We start from the raw sequence: 20,216 nt of genomic DNA on the forward strand, positions 1-20,216 counted from the left end.
CACAAATTAGTAACATCATTTATTTCGATACATATTTTGATGATGGCGCATTGAAAAAAATCACAATCACTTACAATTTGTTACTTTTTAAAGTACACTTAGTGGGAAAAATAAACAAACACGGGCTTTACCGTTGACAGGGATATCTCAACCCTCGTGTAAGAGTTTGGCCAAACTCTTATACGAGGGTTGTTTAGATATCCCTGTCCACGAAACAGGCCCATATTAGATTTTATTATTCTCTCTGACTTAAAGGTCTGACTTAAAGGTAAAATGTACCTCTGTTGAAAACATTATCCAGTCCTAATTACTGTATCATATATTTATAATTTGAGAAATATATATTGCGCCTCTAAGATATGTATATACATCCACTAGTTTTTATTTGGAAGTTGTGATCACACCCATCAAATACCTTACACTATAATATCACACCAACTTTAATCTTCATGTTTGTTTAAAGGAAAATCACCCATCATGATGGATAACTTTTGCTAGACTTTGAAAACATTAGAAACAACGCGGAACACGTTTAGAACGTTCGGAATATCCTCGTGAGAGTCGGAAGGTTCTGTTAAGAATCACCCACTACTATCTGTATTTTGTCGGAGGAACTAGTGGACACATTCTGATATAATGTATGTAAGTAAGAAATGCTTCAACTCGACATTCCACCGATACACGTCAAAAGTCCATAATTTAGGATTGAGGAGATGATTTAACTTTTAATCAACTGAAATATATAACTGACACATTTGATGAGATCATGATACTTCATATTATATTCAATTTGTAATCCAAAACAGTGACACAGTTTCAAACGATTTAAACCATGCTTTTCGGATTGTGCGGATTTGTACAAACGAACAAATTTGTAAAACTGTGGATAAGTTGTCATGACTTCAAATAGCGAATTTGATGCAAATCTGCGTGAAATATTCTGGAAGTAGCGTTGGTGCAGTGTTATGGATTTTCACAACATTATTGTATCACTGCTTAAACGGTCAAAAAGGGAATAATCGTCCCCATGTAAAACTAAAAACCAAACTTCTAAATGTAAAGATGCAATTGAGTATACGTGACAACAGTCAAAACAGCAACATGAGAGAAATAAGGTTCCGTCTGGAATATTTAATTCCATAATATATATCTATATATAAAATGTTACTTCTCTGCTCACACATTAACGTTAACCAATAATATAGTTGACGTCATTTATTGATAAGATATACATATACAAGATATAGCAATTATTGCACTCGCACTTATTTGACCTTGAGATCAAGGCCGCAATGATCCATCGAGAGAGCATCCACTTCGTCATTGCGCACTTCACATCATCTGTGGGCTAGAAAGATTTACCGCAACATAATTAAGATACATTTACCAGTTAACATCCAAATAAGACGTTTTTTGGAATAACATCGAAGTTATTTGACCTTAATGTCGCAATCATGCAATAACAGAGAATGACAGTTTATGATTGGATGATAACAGCAACATTCTTTAAGATATATTAAACTGTTTAAAGGTCATCGCCTGGAAAAATGCACTTACTTTATCTTTCACATTAAAGTCAAGGTCGCAATGACCTAATGGCAGTGAAATACACATCGCCTTCAGGTGATACAAGTATACAACAAGCTTCGTCAAGATATCGGTGTAAGAGTTATGATCCGGACAAGAAATGATACGAAGAACCAGAACCTCAAGAAGAATCAGCAGAACCGGTACTTATACAATACCGTTACCTTCATCAAAGGGGAGACATAAATGACTGAAGAGATAATATGTAAACTCCCATCAATGTTGTATTGCCAGAAATACGTGAATTTAGTTCGTGATGGATCGTTTTCTCCATTTCTTCTTCTGAGGTGTTGATTGGTTCAGACAACCGTGTAACATTCGGGACAGTATAAGGCTTCCGTTTGTTCACTATTTTATGTAAACTTGCATCATTTATTGTACAGATGGTTTTAAATCAATAAGGTTGTATTTTCATTTTGTTCATTTATTTCTTGATTACTAGATCAAGACGACCAGAGTTATTCAAGTTTCTTTTTAACGCCAGTTCCAGAAGACCAGACCTGTTTGAGTATTTTACTACAGACTGTGAGACGAATGTTGTATGGAAGTATGAATCAAACCCATATTTACAACCGAATATACATATGAGTACGAATCAACTTGTGACATCAGTTCACTTAATAACATTATCAGAAAAAATCCTGGGGCGTCAACGGGTAAACAATCCACATCAGATCATCTTCTCAAAGATCCAATCCGAAATATATTCGGGAAGAATACTGTAGACTTTAGCAAAAATCTGTAAAAATAATGACAAGTCAATTAGGAATCAATCAATCATATGACATTGCAACATAGTTTCACTACATATGACTTTGATGGTGGATTTAAAATGTGTTTATGAGGAAATACTAGTACAGGAATGCGAAATTAACATTCTATCAAATATGTTCAATTAGAGAGTCATTTGTACTGATACCACAGATGGTGTTAATAGCTAACAAGGTGAGAATATTTAATGCCTCACCGCTAGCTTATCCACGATAGAAAAAGAGCCTCCGATCATATAGCGGGCCTTTGGTGTTACGCTTATGAGGGAGTCCTCTATAGCGTTAATAACTGGATCTGCTGACTGGGTCCGGACCACATTTAGCCCACTCTTCTCCATTCCCTGGTAGATATCGTCAAAGTACGGACGTCCATAGGTCTGTCTGACGTCATCAGATGCTTGTTCCCACATGTAGTTTATCTCCTTCTTTAATCGTGTCAGCTGTTTGATATTAAAATCCATATACCTCTTAACAATTATTGATGTGATATACATTACATCGCGAATTTTTCAATAAATGTAGCTTTTTTATACTTCAGACATTTATGTTATCTTAACTTAATAGCTCTAGAAACGGAAATGTTTGTTATCAATATAAGTTCTTTATTGAGATAAAAAAAAAAAAAAAAAAAAAGGAAAAAAAAAGAAAAAGAAGCAAACTTATACATGTATATAATTCTAAACAAACGAGATCACCTGTTCTGGCCCCAATACTGATGTTGCTGCAATAAATACTCCAGGTTCAATAATTGAGACGTTGACACCAAACTTCTTCATTTCAAGTCTGAGGGAGTCACTCAGGGTCTCTATACCATATTTGGTAACACTGTACACGGACCCACTTGGCCTGGAAAACCGACCCATTACGCTGGACATGTTGACAATCCGACCTGCATAAATAAACCAAAGCTGATATTCAACGATAGTTGACGTGTACCCGACTTCGGGCGAATTTCCGATCTTTTATTGGCTATCGAACACAAGCTCAAGCTGTCAGTTATACATGTATTCACATTATTATTATTATTGTGTTTAATGTTCCACTGCGAATATATAATACAGGTCATTGTTAGGGACGTTGGATATACGTCTCTTCAAAACAGGTATGTGGTAAAGTAAAAATACAAACTACAGTATATTTTGTTTGGAACTGTTCGTATTTGCTAAGTAAATTAGGGTTACTTAAAGCCATAGTAGTTGTTTTATTAATACGAAAAAAAGTCCGTTCTTGCGGCATTCATAACAGTCCTTTCATTGATAATAGAGGACGAGTACATTCCCTTCCCTGCTTTTTTGACAATCTCTTCGTCGTTGTATTTTTCATTGGACATGCAAGGTGACCATCTGTTCTGGATAAATACGGGTTTGGTTGGTTAATGTCTTTTTTTTTTCCTGAAGAACCAAGGATACATCTGCAGTCCTTGGTAGAATGAAGCTGAGCTAGATGAATTATCAATGCTTAAATGTGTATGACCTACTCAAATTTACGAGATGTCATTGGGTAAATCTACACCATGAATGATTAATTATTTTATTATTTCTTTTTTCAAATACTGAGGCCACGTGTTATAAAAAATGAACAATATATTTCTGATGTCGCTAATTTCTTATGCATTTCGAGATAATTTGAAAACTGTACTATTCCGATTCCGCGACACAAGTGTACAGACGATAATCGTCATGGCTTGGATATTTCCCAATGTATTGAACTCAAACTTCATGTATTGATGAATTATAACATTCAAACAGCATTGTTACTGACAACATTTATTTTATTTAGAATCCTAAGCTAGCTAATTCCTATTGTAAATTTCGAACTTGTAACATTAAATTACCAATTGAATACGGAAGATGGAATAACATCTCAAGAGAAAATAGAATCTGTAGTCTGTGTAACCTGAATGAAATAGGAAACGAGTTCCATTATTTATTTAATTGTAACTATCAACAAATAGCATTAAACAGAAAACAATATATATCTAGATACTATTATGAAAGACCAAGTACATTCAAATTTAATACCCTTTTTAATTTTGTAGTAGACGATGAATTGAAATCATTTGTGAAATTAATTAAACAAATAAGTATACGACTCAACGATATTTAAGATCCTCTCTTGCTTTACAAATGTATCCATGTATTATTTGATATGTCCTGTACACTTTTGTATGTATATAATTCTCTACACTTTATATGTTTATGAGAATAAGATATTGTCATTGTCATTGTCATTGTCAGTGCAGTATGATGCCATTTGTCATGTAAAGCGACAGCTCTATCGTAAGTAAGTACTGAATTACCTACTTTCCCGCCTCTTTCGGAGGCTTTTGAACTGCCTAGGCCGTTCAAATTTGTTTTGGTCATCGGTAGCCCCAGAATGAATTACCTTGCGGGAAAATGTAGGCTCAACATAAGTAAGTAGTTGCCAACCTAGAACTTTTCCATTGTGTCGAAACTAAACGATAATGTGATTTAAAATCAATAGTACGGTGATGTTGATTCTAACTTGATTTGAGGGACACGCTGTAACTTATTATAAAGTTATATATTAAGTTTCTTTTATTTTAATTATTGCTTTGAATTTGTATTTAGACTAAATATGTGGATATATCTAGTCTATAGATAATCTTTACCACTCCTTAACAACCCTGGATTAACATAATCTTCCTGACAATATGGGCCTTTAATATGTTTGACCATCAAAATCTATATATTTCTATTATCCTAGAAACATTTACCTTTAGACTTCCTGATAGGAGGGAGGAATGCCTTGGTGACCCGGATCATGCCGTATAGATTAACCTCAGCACATTTCTTGTATTGATCCACAGTCGCTAACTCGACGTCACCAGGAAAATATATTCCTGCATTGTTGACAATGGCCCATAATCCTGAATAAAACACGAGTGAAATAATTTATACTATGTACTATCAGTGATTATTACGTTATATTTACATTTGCTCCGCATTTCTCCATTGACACAATGCTAAGAGGCAGTTGCCACCATACGCCTATAAAACCCAGACCCTCAGGCTATAACACCCAGTGGGTCATGTGACATTAAAAAAGGTTAGAATTTTTGTGCTGGTTTAATTTTTCTAAGGTGACGAAAATGGTAAAACAATGTAAATATAAGTATTGAACAGTGGTTTTAATGTTGTAATAGTCGATATGGCAGCAAGATGTATGGTTAGCAAATGTAGCATGGAACCCTTACGGGTTCCTATGCCATTTGCCCACCACACATCTTTCTGCCATATCAACTATAACAACATTAAAACCACTGTTCATTGCTTAAAGAGAAGATATCTTTAACAGGATACAGATTTACTCACATGCCGATTCTGGTTTAGGATAAACATTTCATATAATTATGTGCGCATCATTAGAGGAAAATACGTAGGCATAATATATATATCAGAAAGACATGTACGAAAAGGTTGACATGTGATGTGTATAAAATGTGTAATACACCTGCTACTGGCAGAGACTAGTATGGACTGTGGCTGTATATCGGATGGATATATATATAGGTAAATAACAAATACATATTGTTTGACGTACGGGCATTATAGTATACCTTGACCAGTTGCATTAACGTATTCCAGAGCCTTTTGGACGTCATCGTCTTTAGTGACATCAAGCTTGATCACATGAAGCCGGTCCGACTGACGTGCCTGTAACACTTTGGCCCCCGGACTCTCCAGGCTGAGGACCCCGGCATATACTCTATACCCTAAGTCGTATAGTCGCTTGGCGAGTAAGTGACCAAATCCTAATTAACCAATATTGAGTGAAAAAAATATAATTAGACATGAATGACAATGCAAACTCACAATAACAAATTAAAGACTATGCAAATAAAGAACTACACAAAATATACTGTCATTATCAATTATGTTTGTTTCATCACTTGAACTAATAATTTGCTTTTCTAATTGGTCAGATCATTTTTTATCATACAATAAAGAACGCCATAAGATATGTACATATATGTTTACGTTTGATGCCATGCGACATGTTCAATATGTTTACGTCATTGATTCCAGTTCCACACGTCGTTCACCATAAAAGTTTAGAACACCTTGCAGAAAAACCTTACCCTCTAGATAAAACTGACATAACTACACTATATATTTCATTGACTCCAACTCTGTCACCCGAGTTATGAAGTGAGAAATGAAGCCGTTAAATACAAGACCTCAAGTAGATATAATCATAAAATCATGTCACTCAATATAAACAGGTATATAACGCACTACATAGGAAGCCGAATATGTAATATGTAGGAAACGATGTCATGTATTACATACATTTTAATGAAAGCCTGGCAGTAAAATCATATCATTCATATTCACGCTTAACATTCTACGAGGTAGATAACAATATTGGACCATGTTTGTTAATAGGACGCTAAACAAAATAAACCAAACCAAATAGATAAATTACGCCAACATACACCCTTTGTAGATATCACCGCCCTTACACACTTGATTTGTATACTACCCTATTACTACGTCACACCTGATCTGTATCCTATCCTATTACTACGTCAGACTTGATCTGTATCTTACCCTATTACTACGTCACACTTGATCTGTATCTTACCCTATTACTACGTCACACCTGATCTGTATCCTACCCTATTACTACGTCACACTTGATCTGTATCCTACCCTATTACTACGTCACACTTGATCTGTATTCTACCCTATTACTACGTCACACTTGATCTGTATCCTACCCTATTAAAACGTCGCACCTGATCTGTATCTTACCCTATTACTACGTGAAACTCGATCTGTATCTTACCCTATTACTACATCACACTTGACCTGTATTCTACCCTATTACTACGTCACACTTGATCTGTATCCTACCCTATTACTACGTCACACTTGATCTGTATTCTACCCTATTACTACGTCACACTAGATCTGTATCCTACCCTATTACTACGTCACACCTTATCTGTATTTTACCCTATTACTACGTCACATTTGATCTGTATCCTACCCTATTACTACGTCACACTTGATCTGTATCCTACCTAATAACCACCTCACACTTGATATGTATCCTACCCTATTACTACGTCACACCTGATCTGTATCCTACCCTATTACTACGTCACACTTGATCTGTGTCTTACCCTATTACTACGTCACACTTGATATGTATCTTACCCTATTACTACGTCACATTTGATCTGTATCCTACCCTATTACTACGTCACACTTGATCTGTATTCTACCCTATTACTACGTCACACCTGATCTGTATCCTACCATATTACTACGTCACACTTGATCTGTATCCTACCCTATTACTACGTCACACCTGATCTGTATCCTACCCTATTACTACGTCAGACTTGATCTGTATCCTACCCTATTACTACGTCACACTTGATCCTATCCTATTACTACGTCACACTAGATCTGTATCCTACCCTATTACTACGTCACACTTGATCTGTATCCTACCCAATTACTACGTCACACGTGATCTGTATCCTACCCTATTACTACGTTACACTTGATCTGTATCCTACCCTATTACTACGTCACACTTGATCTTATCCTACCCTATTACTACGTCACACTTGATCCCTATCCTATTACTACGTTCACACTTAGATCTGTATCCTACCCTATTACTACGTCACACTTGATCGGTATTCCTTCCCTAATTACTACGTCCACCCTTGATCTGTATCCTACCCTCTTACTACGATTCACACCTTGATCTGTATCACTACCCTATTACTACGTTCACATCCTGATCTGTATCTCTTACCCTATTGACTACGTCACACTTGAATCTGATCCTACCCTACTTACTCCGTCACACCTGATCTGTATCCTACCCTATTACTACGTCACACCTTTGATCTGGTATCCTTACCCTATTACTACGTCACACCTTGATCTGCTATCCTACCCTAATTACTACGTCACACTTGATCCTGTATCCTACCATTTACTACGTACACTTAGATTCTGTATCCTACCCTATTACTTCGTCACACCTGATCTGTATCCTACCCTATTACTACGTCACACTTGATCCTATCCTATTACTACGTCACACTAGATCTGAATCCTACCCTATTACTGCGTCACACCTGATCTGTATCTTACCCTATTACTACGTCACACTTGATCTGTATCCTACCCAATTACTACGTCACACTTGATCTGTATCCTACCCTATTACTTCGTCACACCTGATCTGTATCTTACCCTATTACTACGTCACACTTGATCTGTATCCTACCCAATTACTACGTCACACTTGATCTGTATCCTACCCTATAACTACGTCACACCTGATCTGTATCTTACCCTATTACTACGTCACACTTGATCTTATCTTACCCTATTACTACGTCACACTTGATCTGTATCCTACCCTATTACTACGTCACACTTGATCTGTTTCCTATCCTATACTACGTCACACTTGATCTGTATTCTAGCCTACTACTACGTCACACTTGATCCTATCCTATTACTACGTCATACCTGATCTGTATCCTACCCTTTTACTGCGTCACACCTGATCTGTATCATACCATATTACTACGTCACACTAGATCTGTATCCTCCCCTATTACTACGTCACACCTGATCTGTATCCTACCCTATTTCTACGTCACACTTGATATGTATCCTACCCTATTACTACGTCACACTTGTTCTGTATCCTACCCTATTACTACGTCACAACTGATATGTATCCTACCCTATTACTACGTCACACTTGATCTGTATCTTACCATATTACTACGTCACACTTGATCCTATCCTATTACTACGTCACACTTGATCTGTATCCTACCCTATTACTACGTCACACCTGATCTGTATCCTACCCTATTACTACGTCACACTTGTTCTGTATCCTACCCTATTACTACGTCACACCTGATCTGTATCCTACCCAATTACTACGTCACACTTGATCTGTATCCTACCCTATTACTACGTCACACTTGATCTGTATCCTACCATATTACTACGTCACACTTGATCTGTATCCTACCCTATTACTACGTCACACCTGATCTGTATCCTACCCAATTACTACGTCACACTTGATATGTATCCTACCCTATTACTACGTCACACCTGATCTGTATCCTACCATATTACTACGTCACACCTGATCTGTATCCTACCCTATTACTACGTCACATTTGATCTGTATCCTACCCTATTACTACGTCATCACATATCTGTAGATTACGAGTAATGAAAAAAAACTTGTTTTTTGTATCGATGACTATATAACAAACAGATGAAAACTGAAAACATTAACACTTCTAAGACGAGAAGCAAACTTCTCTACTATTCTGTGTTATTCGGATCCTGTGTACTGCCTTACCTGTATCACAACCTGTGATGACCACGCCTTTTCGGCCGATGTCCAACTTCTGCCGAAAATTGTTTCTGGTTAGTCTCAATAAAATGTAGACCAGTGAAATGGCCAGCAAATATTTCCAGTAAATAAACAGAAAATATACATTCAATAAAAGTAAATATAAAACGCATGTGTTCTCTAACGACAACATAATGGAGTATGGGGCGCTGATAAGAAGGTCTGAAACAAAAGATAGGAACTTGTTTAGAGCACGATATGTAACAAAACACACACACACTACTAAAATCTACACCGACATGTTATCTGTTATCAGTGTATATTAATGCGAGTACATGATCGCACGTTTACCTACACTTAAACAAAATTAGGCTGACAGGGTCAAAGTCAATATTTCCAGCAATGCCAATCCCATATTTATTGTTAGAAATCTAGTAACTACTTTTCTAAACGGACCCTGGATCAAACATTACGAAAATGTTAAGCATGGATACACCGCAAACACGTGCTGTTTTTGGGTATCCAGGTTCATGTTTACTATTGATAGATAGTTCAATTCTAAATTATCAGGGCCAAGTTCAATGCCATATTAATTCTTCCTTGAATTTCATATTTTCGTGCTTGGCAGCATACCAGCACCAAAACCGAACAAAAAAAACCCCCATAAATGACCAAGTATCGAAATATCATGTGCTTCCGGCTACTAGTTAATGCCATCGTTACTATATAGAGGAAGAATATTGCATACTTCTACTTTCTTCATTAAGGCTGTCCTCGGCAAGGCCACTAATACTGCAATAAACCATGTAATAACTAGGTTGTGGAGAAAAAGGGGGCGGTTTAGATATTCCAAACAGTCATTTCGGATTTGAACAGTTTTGGTCATTAACATCATTGTAGAATCCGTGAAAGACCAAATATCTGTAAAAAAAATAAATAGCACAAATCAGTCCTACCTGTTGGCTTGTAAGGAACAATGCGCGTGTGTATTGCGCGCTTGTGCATGGATATCTCCTGTGGCGCACCGTTTTAAATTATTCCGTGTGACCAGTGAACTACTTCATTACTGTTCTACCTGTGGAACAGGGGAGTACTCTGTCTAGGATGTCTAACGATTATAGTTCTCATCACTAAGGAATTAAGGTTTTCTACAAAGAAAAGGCGCCACAAAGACTTATATTTACAATTGTCTGGCATTGTCACTATATAGTCTGTTTGAGAGCTCTGGCATTGGTTACGTTTAAATGCCATCCACCACGCGCTACACTTATCAGCGTATTAATACAACACAAACCGGAACTACAATATCCAGGATAATTAAGTTTAACGACTAATATTTTTGTCTACATTATTTGTTATAAAAACTATGCCATTTGCGCATTACGTTGATAATAAAGTGATTAACAAAATTGAGTTTAAGAAAAAAAACTTTTCCATGTACTATTTTGTTTGCCAAAAAGCACGCGACCATGTTCCGGCTGTTTCAACGACTGACAAAAAAAATCTGCTGACTGTCTGTAAGGCGGGAATAATGAATTTTAAACATGAATTATAGCACTTGAAAAATATAAAAAAAAAAAAAAAAGGAATGTAAATATAAGCGTTGAACCGTTCAAATAATAATGTGCGTTAGATTATGTTGTTTGCTTGCAAAGCTCTGGCATTCAAATAGATCATAAATACCATACAAAAACAGTTCAATGCTTAAGTATTTAGCTATTCAAAGAACTGATCACTGATTCATTAGTATGATGAGTCTAAAATCATTAAAAATATTTGTAAAAATTGCTTCGTTAAGGTAAGGAGTAGATATGGAAAAGATTGTCTAGAAAACTTATACAATGTCAAGGAGACGACGATGGACAAGTCAAGGAGGCAAAGACTGATAACGTCACCAGTCTCTGCGAATGGTGTCATTAAAGAGACCCTGGACATACATGCAGTATTTTGTCGAAGGAATAAGCACACACGTGGATTTGGTTGATGTAGGTAATTACAATTGTAGCAATCTTGCCAAGAAAGAATCAAGGGCGAGGTTGTAGAATGAAATGTTCACAAGCAAATATGTTGGAAAAATATACCATACGAGTGGTGTTTGCGCTGACTTTCTGTAATTACATCAGCACTGTAACAAACGAGTACACTATTTAAATGGAGGTAATACATAACCTTTGAATAATTGAAGAAACGAAATTCCCTTTTATTATACCTGGTTTCCTTAGTTATCTTTATACCAGAACTTTAAAAGGAAATGTTAAGAAAATACCATTCTCCTTTACCATACAATAAGATTAAACAATGTTAACGTATTGAGTTAAGTACTTGATTTTCAGCTGGACGAAAGGGATCTGCATTCAATTCACGGCACTAAAGGACCCACTTTGTCCATGCATGCTCCTAATGTTTAAGATTAATGTATTCCAGGAAGTCAAGAGAACTTTGGCAGCATGTTTTTGGGAAATTCTTAAACCCGAAGAGCTGACTTAATGCAGCATAGGCGATTATGTTCCATTTCCGTTGCAGGAGATGGGTCTGTCAGCTTTGTGACTGTACAATAAAGCCGTGATGCCCCAGAAACCTCATTAGATTAGAAATTAAACATTTTGTTACCAGGGAAATCAGGTCTGGGTTGGCCAATATGAGTAAGAATTGACCGATCTGACTCAACATCAACCATTTGGCATTCTTTATCATATGACCAGGACGCTTAATGGTTTCATTATCCAACCGTGATTCAAACAAGTCAATATTAAGAATGGGGTAACTGGGAGTAGTATCTGTCAAAAATATCTTGTTTCAATTCCATTCTGTAGCATCATGACCATCAGTCATTGTTGTAAATAATGTACATTTTACTTGACCATATGTAAGACGAGCCATTGACTCATTATGTAATCAAGAATAAACAAAGCCTATTATTATTATTATTATTATTATAGCAGGAAAAAACGCATTAACGCCAAATTCCACGAAGATCTTTCTAAATTATCGATCTCATCAGAACACGTTCCGCCAATAGCATTCACATAGATTACTGCAATCGTGTTATCTGATTAAAAACACAACTGAAGATAGGTGAGAGAAAGAAGAGACTGAAGAGTCAGGTAGACAGCTTTGAGTTCTAGTTCAAAACGTTGATTTGATGGTGGGATTTCGATTCCGACCATCTTCCGCCTATCTGTAGTTTTATCAGCATATAAAGCCAGCATGGGGGAATGACATCTATCCCTTGCCAAATGGCCAGATGAATTCCCTCAAATCCTGAACGGGGTTCAGTAACTGAAACCTGAGATACCTACGGTGATCACGTAAACCTGAGATACCTACGGTGATCACGTAAACCTGAGATACCTACGGTGATCACGTAAACCTGAGATACTCATGGTGATCACGTAAACCTGAGATACCTACGGTGATCACGTAAACCTGAGATACTCATGGTGAACACATAAACCTGAGATACCCTACGGTGATCACGTAAACCTGAGATACCTACGGTGATCACGTAAACCTGAGATACTCATGGTGAACACATAAACCTGAGATACCTACGGTGATCACGTAAACCTGAGATACCTACGGTGATCACGTAAACCTGAGATACTCATGGTGATCACGTAAACCTGAGATACTCATGGTGATCACGTAAACCTGAGATACCTACGGTGATCACGTAAACCTGAGATACTCATGGTGATCACGTAAACCTGAGATACTCATGGTGATCACGTAAACCTGAGATACTCATGGTGATCACGTAAACCTGAGATACCTACGGTGATCACGTAAACCTGAGATACCTACGGTGATCACGTAAACCTGAGATACCTACGGTGATCACGTAAACCTGAGATACCTACGGTGATCACGTAAACCTGAGATACCTACGGTGATCACGTAAACCTGAGATACTCATGGTGATCACGTAAACCTGAGATACTCATGGTGATCACGTAAACCTGAGATACTCATGGTGATCACGTAAACCTGAGATACCTACGGTGATCACGTAAACCTGAGATACTCATGGTGATCACGTAAACCTGAGATACTCATGGTGATCACGTAAACCTGAGATACTCATGGTGATCACGTAAACCTGAGATACCTACGGTGATCACGTAAACCTGAGATATTTCCTGTGATCACACAAACCTGAGATATTTATTTGATCACATAAACCTGAGATACTCATGGTGATCACGTAAACCTGAGATACTTACGGTGATCACATAACCCTGAGTTATTTATTGTGATCACATAAACCTGAGTTATTTATTGTGATCGCATAAACCTGAGATATTTACTGTGATAACATAAACCCGAGATATTTACGGTGATCAAATAAACCTGAGATACTCATGGTGATGACTTAAACTTGAGATACTTACCAGGATCACAGAAACCTGAGATACTCATGGTGAACACATAAACCTGAGATACTCATGGTGAACACATAAACCTGAGATATTTACTGTGATCACACAAACCTGAGATATTTACTGTGATCACATAAACCTGAGATATTTACGATGATCGTAATGTATAGGGATACTAAGATAGTCATCAGTCAGATCAATGGATAATAGGTAATCACCTTTCTGGATAAGATCAAGAACCACATGATAATAAAGAGATAACTTTCAATATGATACATTTAAATGTTTAAAGGTTATTGGAAAAAATGTACTCATTTGACCTGTGGCTTTGATGTCAGTGTCACAATAACCTAATGGCGATGCATTGCACTTTGGTGTTAGGTCATGAAATGTACAGCAATTTTGATTAAGATATTTTGCTTTAGAATATATGGCCCTGCCAAGAAATTATTAGAAGAACCGGTACTAATATGATAAGTTTCCCTTTGTTTAAATGGGAGACAAAATGACTGAGAATGATTGCTGTATTGCTAAGAATACGTGAGGGTCGCCTTGAATTGTTCAAACAACTGTGCAACTTTCAAGACCACACAGTTAAGCTTCTATCTGTTCTTTATTATATAATTAACTTGCCAAATTTTGATGTTTCCATATTTTTGATCAACACGGTTGCATTTTTATTTAGTGAACGATCTTGTTTTCTTGATTACAAGTATCTTCTCATCACCAGTTCCAGAAGACCATATCTGTTTGAGTATGGTTAATTTTGTTTAACGTAATATCAACAGCCAGGGTCATTACAGGACGTGCCTGGTTTTGGAGGTGGAGGAAAGCCGGGGTATCCGGAGAGATATCATCGACCTTCGATCAGTACCAAGCAACTGCCCCACACAGGTTTCAATCTCACTGGAGGGCAAATGATACAGTGTCGGACCGCCGCGGCCCCTCTCACTGTGAGGCCAATGTTGTATGGAAGTATAAATTGAATCTTTCCTAATTACTTTCAACCGAATAGAATATATATTTGAGTATGAATCCACTTGTGAAATCAGTTCACTTATTAACATTGTCAGAAATACTCCTGGGACGTCAACGGGTAAACGATCCACATCCGGTCATCTTCTCAACGATCCAATCCGAAATAAATTCGGGGAGAATTTTATAAACTTTTGCAAGAATCTGTAAAGATAATGCAATGTGGATTAGGAACCTCTTACAAACAAAGTGTAGTTTTCTGTAAATAATACAACATTGCAATAAACAGCCTGTGATTTCAGGACGACGTATAACTTTTATGGTGTATTTCTATTCTGTTTATGAGAAATTGTATGGAATTGACCTACGATTTAAACATGTTATATTGACTGGTAATTTGGAAAGTCATTGATGGCGTTAATATCTCACCGCTAGCTTATCCAGGGCAGAGAAGGAGCCACCGATCATATAGCGGGCCATTGGTGTTACGTTAATAAGGGAGTCCTCTATAGCGTTAATTACTGGATCTGCTGACATGGTCCCTATCATACTTGTATCGTTCTTCTTCATCATTTGGTAGATATCGTCAAAGTATGGACGTCCGTAGGTCTGCCTGACGTCATCAGATGCCTGTTCCCACATGTAGTCTATCTCCTTCTTTAATCGTTTCCGCTGTTCAATATTGGAATATCATATTCGTTATGTTTCTACTGATGTATGTCTTGGCAATATGCAACAACGGACAATTCATCACCGTTAATGAGATTTATGTCACATTGATTAATTAAAAAGTGTTTCATACTTTAATGAGGGATTTATTTGATTGCATTACTAAACTGCAAGGAGCGGAAACGCTTGTTTTCAATATAGTCCTGTTATTAAGATGAATCAAACCCAGCTATATATATAATACTTGACGAGCGAGGTCACCTGTTCCGGACCAAATACTGATGTGGCTGCACTGAATTGTCCAGGTTCAATAATTGAGACGTTGACACCAAACTTCTTCATTTCAAGTCTGAGGGAGTCACTCAGGGTCTCTATACCATATTTGGTAACACTATACACGGACGCACCGGGCCAGGAAAACCGACCCCTTACGCTAGACATGTTAACAATCCGGCCTGTAAAAAAACCCAGCAACACACAAATGTTTATGTTTGTGAAAGGACGTTATTGACATTGCGACATGTTTCAGACGCTCATATATGGTGGGACCAAATTACATTTCTGTGAAATCACTTTTTATGTATTGCTCAATGTTTATCCTAACAAACATAGCCTTGATGCATTGAATAATCCTCGCTAGACTAAAATTGTGCAACTTAACAGTCTGTTTGAGCGAGACTGTACTCGAAACCTGGATTAATAATAATAAGTTGTCTATGATGAGATAATACATTTGATGGAACTGTTTCCGAATGTAAATGTTTCAAGTGCTCAGTATAGGGAGACAAATTGACACATATTCTTAATGAAACCTTAATGCGATCTGATAAAACAATCATACGGTAATGTTTGATCTGATTTAATTTAAGGACTGTAACTGATATACAAAGTGATATATTTAGTATACAACTGTAACCGGATGCATTTAATATTTATATTTTTAGAAAACAAAGTAAAATGAAATTGAAAAATTCTTAGCACCTAAGTCCTTGGGCCTCCTTCTGACACACATACAATGTTTTGGTTTCTACTTGTCATTAGAATGGATATATGTGAAGCAAAGTATCTAAATACAACAATTAACTTCAGATGTCCGTCAATAAGTTAGAACTTCTGATTGTATATCTCCTTTTGAATTTGATTATTGCATTCTATTTTACATTTTAGACTAAATATGTCGATTTATCTTGTTCATAATTTATCTTTACCACTCATGAGCAATAGAAACCTGCCGTCTATTAACACAGTGTTCATGACAATATGTACACTTCAAATATTTCGCTATCACAATCTCTATATCCATATTGTCCTGGAAATATTTACCTTTAGACTTCCTGATAAGGGGGAGGAATGTTTTGATGACTCGGATCATGCCGTATAGATTAACCTCGGCACATTTCTTGTATTGATCCACAGTCGCTAACTCGACGTCACCAGGAAAATTCATTCCAGCATTGTTGACGATGGCCCATAATCCTGATTGAAAAAAAGCAGTTAAACGAATCAGTGTTTGTTCCACCTTTATACTATTAACGATAATTGCATAAAAAAAAATTCTACCAGGAAACAGATAATGTTTTTAAAGTGTTCAGATATAGGTTGTTCCTTAACATTACCTCATTTACTTATTTACAATTCAAAACACTCTAGACACTACCAGTGCCCAATCCATGATCACATACATTGCATCCACACACATACAATTCAAGGGTAATAAGCACATGCACATACGCTCACATATATTTGCATTCACAGCACAGACGTACTTATACTTACAATAACAAAACAAAATCACCTTCATACACACTCATACTAATACAAAAAACTACCATACATATACTCACGCACATTTGTATAGACATATTCTCATACTAAAGGCAGTAAATTTCAAAATGTAAGTACAAAAAGACATCAAAGGAAAAGAAAAGCGTACACACTCTCTCTCTCTCTCTCTCTCTCTCTCTCAAATGAATCAACACGCCACTACTACAACACATACACATGCACCTTTGATAGTATTCACACTTCCTTGTATGCAAACACTTTAATTTTCCCGTCTTTACCTATAAACCATTTCAGTACATTTTTGAGGTAAGATAAGAGCCTCAAAGATTATGATCATTGTTCTTTTTCTAATAATTCTTTGAATCATTCTTATTCGTTTTTGACATTATCATTTATATAAACACTATAGCTTTTATAGCAATACCGTTTTAATTAATTAATCCATTTACTTATACGTTCATTTAATTACATATGCATTCATTTCATATATCATGTTTCATAATTTTATCTAGCTACTATATATTCAAAATAATATGATCATGATCTACTTATACTGTTTTCTTTTTCGTTATTTTGTCCACATTGCTTAATTACTTACTAATAGTATTTTAACTTTTGCGTGTATGAGAAACTTTTATCGTATTTCATATAATTTCGACATTTCCAAATATACCATTTACAAGAGAGTAGAGCAGCAAAGAGAAGAACGGACAAATTAGCATTTCCTTTATATCCCCGAAACACAGTTTCTAATACGTTAACATAAGAATTCCTTACGTAGCAGACATACATATAGGGAAAGGCTGACATGTGATTATTTTTGAGGGAATTAAAAATAAAACTAGCAAGTAAATATAGAGCCACTGGACTGATAAATGATACACGTTAACAGCTGATAAACAAGTGCATATATAGGGGATTGAAGGCAATAATATTCGTGAACACATATTGATTTTTAAATTTTAACATTTTGCTGCACTAAGGTTCTCTAAAGCGTGATGACGCACGGACATTATAATATACATTAGCCGATCCCACTGATGTACTCTTGAGAACGTTTTACTTACGAACATTATAGCATACCTTGTCCATTCGCATTAACATACTCCAGAGCCTTTTTGACGTCGTCATCTTTAGTGACATCAAGCTTGATCACATGAAGCCGGTCCGACTGACGTGCCTGTAAAACTTTGGCCCCCGGACTCTCCTTACTGAGGACCCCGGCATACACTGTATACCCTCTGTCATCTAGTCGCTTCGCAAGAATGTGACCAAATCCTAACAGCACATTAACCAACATTGAGTACAAAAAATGAATTAACAACTTAATTATTAAACAATGACAAAATCACAATAACACATTTATGACTCTGACAATAGAAACATACACATACATTATACTGCCATTTTCAATTATAGATTAGTTATATATTGTCAACATTTGAAGAAATGTTTTTTTGTCAAATCGATGTTCATCATACAATAGATCAGATTTAAACATTTATGATTGCTTTTGGTAGATGTTCAATATATTTCACGTCCTTTATTCATGTGTAGAACACAATGCAAGAAAAACCTTAACCTCCAAATAAAACTGACAGAGCTACCCTATATAGTTCAATTCATTGATTCTTTATCTGTCACCCGAGTAATGAAATAATAAAGGAAGCCATTAAATGCAAGGCGCAAAGTAGTTACCACGTCATCACGTTTATAAAAATTAAGATAAATTCAAAAAAAAAAAAAAAAAAAATCAGTGGGTTTCAGTATCAGTGAATACGTCACAAATGGATGTAAATCGCACTTACCCTGACAAGTGAGAAGTAAAATCTGTTATTCTGTGTTATTCGGATTCTGTGTACTGCCTTACCTGTATCACAACCCGTGATGACCACGCCTTTTCTGCCGATGTCCAACTTCTGCCGCAAATTGTTTCTGGCCAGTCTTAATACAAAGACGACCAATGAGATGACCAGCAAATATCTCAAATTAGTATACACAAAATATATATTTAGTAGAATAAGACATAAGGCAGATATGTTCTCTAACGACACCATAATGGAGTAAGGGGCGCTGATAAGTATGTCTGAAAGAACAGATAGGGACTTGTTTAGAGCACGATAGGTAGCACATACATACTAGTAAATTCTGACACCGATAACCCAATCGAAGTAGATATATATGTTACTGTCCGTTAATGGGTATGGGTTACGTTAGCGAGTGAACGAGTAGATGATCGCGGGTTTGCCTACAATTAAGTGAATTGAACCAATTAAATTATCAGGTTGACAGCGTCAAATAAATATTTCCAGCAATGTCCATCGTACATTTATCGGCAGAATCTAGTAACTTCATTTCTAAATTGATCCTTGATCTTATATCACGAAAATGTTAAGAGTTGATATATTGGAAGCACATGCGTTTTTTGGTCATCTAGGGTTCATGTTGACTATATGTATAGACATTTCTCTCCCATTGTCAGCATTAATTGACTTTCATTCATTAAGTGCCACTGAGATGCAAAATGGTAACCATAAACAAGTTCAATTTTAAACTAGAAATCGTCATTGACAATTTGACGGACTTTTCGTACCTCTGATGAACTTAAATTAGAAAGGATCTTCATGACCTTGCATGAAGTTCATCCATATCAACGAAATTGGTTCTT

The 20,216-nt window shown here is 36.3% G+C and overlaps 2 protein-coding genes across 2 annotated transcripts; both read right to left on the bottom strand.

The window, feature by feature from the left end:
* Positions 1–2,257: 2,257 nt before the first annotated feature.
* On the bottom strand, positions 2,258–14,159 carry LOC117322760 (D-beta-hydroxybutyrate dehydrogenase, mitochondrial-like). The gene is made up of 7 exons (XM_033877699.1): positions 14,132–14,159; positions 9,747–9,962; positions 5,944–6,132; positions 5,095–5,247; positions 3,053–3,246; positions 2,555–2,797; positions 2,258–2,326 (listed from the first exon to the last, which is right to left on the bottom strand). The coding sequence occupies exons 1-7, from the start codon at positions 14,157–14,159 to the stop codon at positions 2,258–2,260; spliced, it is 1,092 nt and encodes a 363-aa protein (XP_033733590.1).
* Positions 14,160–15,208: 1,049 nt separating this feature from the next.
* LOC117322761 (D-beta-hydroxybutyrate dehydrogenase, mitochondrial-like) lies at positions 15,209–20,197 on the bottom strand. The gene is made up of 7 exons (XM_033877700.1): positions 20,178–20,197; positions 19,419–19,492; positions 18,632–18,826; positions 17,087–17,239; positions 16,025–16,218; positions 15,524–15,766; positions 15,209–15,298 (listed from the first exon to the last, which is right to left on the bottom strand). The coding sequence occupies exons 1-7, from the start codon at positions 20,195–20,197 to the stop codon at positions 15,209–15,211; spliced, it is 969 nt and encodes a 322-aa protein (XP_033733591.1).
* Positions 20,198–20,216: the final 19 nt, after the last annotated feature.

Source organism: Pecten maximus, chromosome 3 (assembly GCF_902652985.1).
Source record: "Pecten maximus chromosome 3, xPecMax1.1, whole genome shotgun sequence".
Lineage (NCBI taxonomy): Eukaryota > Metazoa > Mollusca > Bivalvia > Pectinida > Pectinidae > Pecten > Pecten maximus.